Source organism: Chiloscyllium plagiosum, chromosome 18, assembly GCF_004010195.1.
Source record: "Chiloscyllium plagiosum isolate BGI_BamShark_2017 chromosome 18, ASM401019v2, whole genome shotgun sequence".
In the NCBI taxonomy this organism is placed as follows: Eukaryota; Metazoa; Chordata; class Chondrichthyes; order Orectolobiformes; family Hemiscylliidae; genus Chiloscyllium; species Chiloscyllium plagiosum.
This window is the reverse complement of record NC_057727.1, coordinates 14,562,710-14,570,895: the sequence shown is the minus strand read 5'-3', so window position 1 is coordinate 14,570,895 and position 8,186 is coordinate 14,562,710. Positions and strand designations below refer to the sequence as shown.

The 8,186-nt window shown below is 40.7% G+C and overlaps 1 protein-coding gene across 3 annotated transcripts in view; it reads left to right on the top strand.

Annotated features, from left to right (window-relative positions):
* The window catches only part of LOC122558866 (hyaluronidase-1-like), a 55,365-nt gene extending 49,148 nt beyond the window's left edge, over nucleotides 1-6,217 (top strand). For all 3 annotated transcript variants that reach the window (XM_043707730.1, XM_043707729.1, XM_043707731.1), the window contains 3 exons: nucleotides 2,347-3,330; nucleotides 5,116-5,205; nucleotides 5,841-6,217. In XM_043707730.1, coding sequence (XP_043563665.1) covers nucleotides 2,347-3,330; nucleotides 5,116-5,205; nucleotides 5,841-6,164 — 1,398 coding nt within the window. In that variant the 3' untranslated portion in view covers nucleotides 6,165-6,217. The remainder of the gene's footprint in view (nucleotides 1-2,346; nucleotides 3,331-5,115; nucleotides 5,206-5,840) is intronic.
* Nucleotides 6,218-8,186: the final 1,969 nt, after the last annotated feature.

Sequence of the window (8,186 nt, the reverse complement as noted above, 5' to 3'; positions counted from 1 at the left end):
GTCTGTGGGGGGCGTGTCAGCAGAATGCAGGTGAGTGGTGCTGGTGGGGTCGGAAGTGGTGGCAGACACGGCAGTAGGGGTGGCGGAAGTCACTGAGCGTGTGGCATCAGCGATGATGTGAGGGCCGGAAGTGGCTGTGGGAGTGGCCATGATGGGGGCAGAAGTGACATCATCAATCAGCGTGGGGGTGGTAGCTGCATCAGCCGCATGGCTAATGGTGTTTCCGAGGCCAGGGGAATCTTCTGGAATGTTTGAGGAGCGCTGGTTATGGAGGTGGGTAGATAAAAGTTTGTTGACTAAGATGATTAACCCAGTCTGTTCGTCTTTTTCCTGAAGTTCTGGTACAATCCTTTTTGGGTTTTTTCTTTGTACCCTCTCTCAATGTCTCTAAGAGTCAGAGATGTGCAGCATGGAACCAGACATTTTGGTCAACTCATCCATGCCAACCAGATGTCCTAAACAAATGGGAATAGGTTTATTTAGGGTACCTCGTTGGCATGGACAAGTTGGACTGAAGGGTCTGTTTCCGTGCTGTACATCTCTATGACTCTGTGACTCTAAGACATGTTGAAAGAGGGTACAAAGAAAAAACCAAAAAGGACCGCACCAACTAACTTCAGGAAAAAGATGAACAGACTAGGTCTCTAATGCTTTCAAAAGAACAGGCTAGAGAATGACCAAATAGAGGTCTTTAAATGATGGAACGTTGTCATAAAGTAGACACCGAGAGAGTGTTTCTACTTGTGGAAAGAAAACTAGAGGCCATCAGTGTGAGATTGTCATCAGCGAAATTATATGAGGAACAAACTGCTCAACGCACACTTGCGAAAAAGTAGTGTTGCTACTGAGGAAGTGGTTAAAGCAAACGTATGTGCATTTCAGGGAAGATCAAATAAGCATGTGAAGTAGAATGAAAAAGAGGATTATTCTGACCGGTTTAGATACGGAAACATGGCTCAGTGGAGTATGAATCCTGCTATGGTGTGGTTGGGCTAAATAACCTGTTCCCGTGCTTATAAAATCCAGCTCATTTTATTTAATATTCTATTACTTTTATGCATAAAATCAGCACTATAAAAACATTTGGAATGTACTCCTTTAGAAGCAATAGACAAGAATATTTATAAATCTCTATTATGTTTTATATCTAAAATGCAAAGAGATATTTTGAAAGGGAATCTTTTGATCTTTCAAAGAGCCTTAAAGAAAATAATTTGGTCTTCACAATTTTTAGAAGGTTCCTTAGGTTAGAAACAGTTTGGGAGAAGAGTGGTGACTCTGTTTTATAATACTATGCAGTCATAAATGCTCTTGTATTACATCTTTTATAATAGACTCTAATAATTTCCCAATAACAGATGTTAAGCTAAGTAGTAGGATCAGAAAATTCTTTTGTCAAGAGATCTTGCCCTGATACAGAATCTGAAAATGTGTTGCTGGAAAAGCGCAGCAGGTCAGCCAGCATCTAAGGAGCAGGAGAATCGACGTTTCGGGCATGAGCCCTGATACAGAATCTGCCTAATATGCATCCATCTTTTGTGGTGTTGCATAAGTGATCTGAGATAAATAACTGACACTGCAGTGTGATATGATTTAAAAATTATATTTGTGTTTGGGGTAAATCTTAATTTCACAGCATGGTATAAAACTGGACTGGAGTGAGTTGGCAGCCCACTTTATCATCTCTCCAAACTAAAGTGGAAATAACAATCTGAACATCTTCTGTAACAGCTTCATACAATCGCACAGAATCAAGATCTACCCATTAATCTTACTGGACATAGATTCAATGGTGGAAATGTGTTGCTGGAAAAGCGCAGCAGGTCAGGCAGCATCTAGGGAACAGGAGAATCGACGTTTCGGGCATTAGCCCTTCATGCCCGAAACGTCGATTCTCCTGTTCCCTAGATGCTGCCTGACCTGCTGCGCTTTTCCAGCAACACATTTCCATCTCTGATCTCCAGCATCTGCAGACCTCACTTTCTCCTCATAGATTCAATGGTGTAGACACACTTCTTGGAACTTAATTGAAGTAGCCATTCTTTATTCAAGAGTGAGATTTTGATCAGTAGGTTGTTACCTGAAGAGATTCTTGTCCTGTTAACGTACAGGGTCACTGAATATTTTTGGGGAGTTTGAACCATAGGCTAGATCAAATGTGGCAGCCCAAGTATTGTCATGGCTGAAGCCAATTAACTCTGCACAGGATAGGGATCAAACTTCAGTACTTCTACACTGTGTGCCTAGCTATTATATGGTGGATCTCAAGCATTTGATTATGAAATCAAATCAACTATGGAATTTCTTTGATTTCCAAATGAAACATTGTTGGTTTTTCTCTTACAGAATGGTCTGATTGGGAGAGGTTCACCAGCTGCTGAGGAAAGAACCATAATAATGTTAACAGGTCTCACACTACTCATATATACCCTATTTTATCTCTCTACCCATCCAGCCTTCATCTGGGGGAATGAATTTAAGCCAGCATCAGCCTCACCAATGCTCTACAATAAGCCATTTATTGTGGTTTGGAACACACCTACTGCGGGGTGTAAAACAAAATTTGATGTTGATTTGGATCTGAGTGTCTTTGATATTGTTGAAAATGAAAATGAGACCTTTGTTGGAAAGAATATCACCATATTTTACAAGAACAAATTAGGACTTTACCCATACTACACCAGTGAGAGGATCCCAGTAAATGGTGGTCTTGTGCAGAAGGCCAGTCTGTCTGACCACCTCACAGTAGCTTCAGATAACATTTCCACTGTACTGGACAAAGACTTCCATGGGCTTGCAGTGATAGATTGGGAAGAGTGGCGACCAGTTTGGGAACGTAACTGGGACCATCTGCATATCTACAAGGAAAAATCTGAAGAACTAGTAAGAAGTGAATACCCCCATTTACCTGAAAGTAAGATTCTCCAGATTGCCAAGAAGGAATTTGAAAATGCTGCGCAAGACTTTATGAAACAAACACTAAAACTAGGACAGACTCTGAGACCAAAGGGTTACTGGGGCTATTACAAATTTCCAGACTGCTATAATTACTTTAAAGAAAATGAAGCTAATAATTACACAGGCCATTGCAAAAAGGAAGATATCTCTAGAAATGACGAGTTAGCATGGCTCTGGAAGGCATCACGATGTCTATATCCAAGTATCTACATCCCTGAGAAGCTAAAATCCTCAAATAAAGCTCAAAAGTTTGTTCACTACAAGATTAAGGAGGCTCTCCGTGTTGCTGCCCTTGATTCAGCTAATGATGCTCTGCCTGTTTTGGTTTACTCCAAATACTCATACATAAAAACACTTGACTTCCTGACTGAGGTAAGCAAGACATTGTTCCAAAGTAAGTCAAATGGCTGAAATTGCCTTCAATAATATAATTTATGATGCTGCTATCATGGGTTGTGAAACATGAATTTCAGTCTCAGTTTAAGCCATCTTTCTATTTGGGCTTTCTTCATGCTTTGGGTGGGTGAAGTGAAGAACCAAGCAGAGATGTATCATCTAACAAGGGAGCTGGTGGCATTGTAATAATGTCATTAGACCTAGTAATCGAAACTCCAGGCCAATGTTCTGGAGCATGTCTTCAAATCCCATCATGGCATTTCAAGAATTTGGAAATCTGTAGATTTCTAGACTAGAGGGAAAATTGGAGTTAATGTTTCGTGTCCACTCACTCTTCGTCTATGTTTTATCTCAACAGCTGCTGCCAGACCTGCTGTGTTTCTCCAGCACTGTCTGCATTTCATATTTTTAGCATCTGCGGTTTTTTTATCTTTATTTTAGTATTTATATGGCCAGTGCAGTCCAATCCAGTAGTCAGTCTCTGGTCAATAGTGACACTTAAGATATTGATACTGGGGGGAATTCAGTGATGGTAATGTCATCAAATGTCAAGTGTGATGGTTAGATCCTCTGTTGTTGGAGATCTTCCTTGATGTCATTAGTCTGCAGAAATTTAGCATCTATCTTGAACATACTCAGAGAATATGGGTATTCTCTACCATAAGGGTAGAGAATTCAAAAGATTTAACACCTGTTTGAAGAGGTTCTTCCACACCTCAGTCCTAAATTGCCTCCTCCCTTTCCTGAAATTATAACCACTGTTTTAGACTCTGTAGACAGGACAGATATCTTACCAACATTCACCCTGTCACGAGTTGCAAGAATTTTGTCAGTGGTAGTGTGGTCACCCCTCATTCTTTGAAACATTAAAGAATACAGGTCAATGTCCACAATCTGTCCCCATAAAACACTCCCACCATCCCAGGAATTAATCCCGTGAATCTCCGTTATCCTTCGACCTGGCAAATATATCCATCCTCAGTAAATGGAACCGAAATCTAACTGAATACTCCAGGAGGTCTTTCCAAGGATCTATGCAACTGCAAGCAATCTTTATGCCTGGACTCACTTGCTATTGCAATAAAATCCAATCACCATTTGCCTTCCTAATTTCTTGATACACCTGCATGTACATATTTTTAGTGACTTCGGAACAAGGACACCCAGTGCCCTTTGGACATCTGCACTTCCCAACTTCTTACTGCTTAAGAAATATTCTGACGTTGTTTTTTCTACCATAGGGAATAACTATAAGCTTAACTGTATTACGTTATATCTGCCATATTTCTGGCCATTTACTCAACCTATCCAAATATTAAAGCAATATTCAGGATTGATATCACTGATCACTTTTTGATAAATAATCACACATGATAAAGGGTGAAACAAAACCATGGTAAAGGGAAAAAAAAACTCAGAAAGAGCAGGCTTCAGTGAGATGGCATTGAGATACCAACCATGTGGAGCATTAGAACATGGGCATCCACGTATAGAGACTTTTAGACTAATATGAGCTGTATACAAGAAATAAAGGGACAAAGAGAAAAGAGAACCAACCTTAGGTGCTTTTGAGCATTGCCCATCAGCTTTTGTGAGCACGAAGGGGCTTCTCCATTTTGGCAGTTCATGTGTGCTATTGTATGTTTCTCTATAAAGTGATATAAGAAGTATTTTGATCTTCTGATGAATTGAAACTCAGCTCAATCCAGAGTTCTGCTGTTCCCAATATGTTAGTCACATCACTTTCCATCTGTTTTCCAGATTGACTTAGTACACACTATTGGAGAAAGTGCAGCCATGGGAGCTACTGGAATAGTTTTATGGGGCGATATGGAGTTTGCACGTACAATGGTTAGTATTTATTCCCAGACATGTAAACGCATTCTATAGTGGATATTGTGACAAGCCGCTGTGAAAGAACCGGAGACAATATTCAATGATAGCCCAATCAGTAACTTATTCACAATGAGTTTGAACCATCTCCATCTTCTGATACCTTCCTCAGGTAGTCCACTGGAAGCTGCTCATTGTAGTGTGAGAACTTAAATCTGTTACTCAATAGCACGGTGGCACAGTGGTTAGCACTGCTGCCTCACAGCGCCAGAGACCCGGGTTCAATTCCTGCCTCAGGCCACTGACTGTGTGGAGTTTGCACGTTCTCCCCGTGTCTGCGTGAGTTTCCTCCGGGTGCTCCGGTTTCCTCCCACAGTCCAAAGATGTGCAGGTCAGGTGAATTAGCCATGCTAAATTGCCCGTAGTGTTAGGTAAGGGGTAAATGTAGGGGTATGGGTGGGTTACGTCTTGGCATGTCGGTGTGGACTTGTTGGGCCGAAGGGCCTGTTTCCACACTGTAATGTAATCTAATCTAAAACAGAACTCAATGGGATGCTTAGACCTCTTGTTAGAATTACTAAAGTTTCCAGAATATTGAAAATATTCTGATTTGAATTTTAAACTCTCTTAGCAAATGTTTGTACTTCTATTAGGAGCGCTGTGAAGCACTGAAGAATTACATTGACCAGGAACTTGGAAGATACGTTCTAAACACTACTACAGCTGCCTTGTTGTGCAGCAGGGTTATATGTAATGGCCATGGACGTTGTGTGCGGAAGGACCCGGAATCTAGAACTTATCTGCAGCTTGATCCCAGAAGCTTTAAAGTTCTCTATGTTCTCAGTTCCACTGGTCCTGCATTAACAACCCGTGGAGAATTGCATTCTGAAGATGTGCAAAGCATGAAGGAAACGTTCACATGTCAGTGCTACAGGGGATGGATAGGGCCCCATTGTCAGGGAAAATCAATGTTTTAGATTGGGAAATCAGATTTCTTTCTTCCTTCTTTTTAATAGAGTCATAGTCATAGAGTCATAGAGTTGTACAGCACGGAAACAAGCCCTTCGGTCCAACTCTTCCATGCCAACTAGATATCCTAAATAAATCTACTCCCATTTGTTTAGGATATCTGGTTGGCGTGGACAAGTTGTACTGAAGGGTCTGTTTCCATGCTGTAGAGCTCTATGAACTATGACTCTGGGTTAGTGAAACATGATTTCCCACACATAAAGCCCTGTTGACTATCCCTAATCAGTCCTTGCCTTTCTAAATACATGTAAATCCTGTCCCTCAGAATCCCCCCGAACAACCTACTTCAACTTGAACTCCTTAAATACTGTGGTGAAATGGTCAGTTTTCTCACATGAGGCCAGAGTGAGCTTCTCAATAGACTAATTCAATTGCTGTATTTCCAATGTATCTTTTGCAAAGGGCCACCAGGAAACTGCATTTGGGAACTGAAGCTATCAAGTGAATGTTGATCAGTGGTTGGTCAAGCAACAGAGTTACAGGCCGTCCAGCTTCAAGGACGCTATGGTTTTGACACCCATCCTTACTTGTATTCAACAGATTCACAACAGACATCAAAGTTCACCAATCTTTGGTCTTGGGAATTTTGCCCAACCAGGACATGGGCAGACTGTTGGGTAGGTGCTCATAAGGGAAAGGGAGTCACCACCAGAATAGGATAAGGCTAGGCCAGCAGTGCTGCAGGATATATCTGTGGAGCCAGAAGCAGTATTCCTGTAATTCACCACAAGTAAAATCAATATCTTTAAGCCCTGAGTGCCAGTATCTGTTAGCAGAGAGTTTTCATTCTATCCTCCGCATGGGCTTTCCATAACATTAAAAATCACACAACACCAGGTTATAGAACAACAGGTTTGTTTGGAAGTACTAGCTTTCGGAGCACTGCTCCTTCATTAGGTAGCTGATGAAGTAGCAGTGCTCCGAAAGCTAGTACTTCTAAATAAAACTATTAAACTATAACTTGACGTTGTGTGGTTTTTAACCTTGTCCACCCCAGACTAACACTGGCACCTCCACATCATGGTTCCATAAAATTGCAATTGACTTTCTAACTGTGGCATTTGGATACCAGTTTGCAAGAGGAAAGAGATCTAACTGCTTCAGCCAGACTATTCAGCACCCATGATAAGAGTCCAGCCTAGGTTCTTCCCAACCTGCTAATACCAAGTTTCTCCACCTGAAAAGCAGTATTCTTAGATGCTTTTTCTCACTTTCTTTTGTAACCCCACCACCACTCCCCACAATCAGCTGAAACATCTTCAGGAATTGAAATCTTAGGAAAAATATTGCCTCATCAGATAGTTATGAGATGGCACTAAAGGTGTTATTACTTAAAATATTTTTTGATTTTGATTTAACTCACCAGCAAATATTTAATCACATATATGGTATCAACTCCCGAGAACAACATCACAAAAGTATGTCTAAAACATGCTCATTTTTAGACTGTTGTAGGTGAGAATTGTCTGTGCTTCTGGCTGAATAATCTGTTGGCATTCATTGTGAGAACTACACCTGAATGATGTCTATTTAAGCAAGGTAGCTTCCAGTAATTTCAACATGCATACATAACATTGAATAATTGAAGTAGCTGTTGCTGAATTTCTATACAATCTCAGCCTTAGTGACAATGTGCTCCAAAGTTGTACTCCTGTAGTTTTGCTTGCCACTGGAGTATTTGTCCTGCAGTTGGTCACTTTAGGCTTGTGTCTGTTCATAGCATGATGTGCCCACACCAAGTGAAAGATGTATTGATTAAATGGATAACAGTGTGGCTAAACAAAATTGCAATCATCTCCTAGTTACAGGAAAACAGGCACTGAGATGACAAGGAAAATATAGAAATAATTTGTGAAGAAACCAAAGAAATGCTGTTCTGATTGTTGTCTGAAATCAGCATTTTTTTATAAAAATAGATATCCAAAATTCCACTTAGTTAATTGAAGGAGTAAAGCCATAAGATTCCTCAA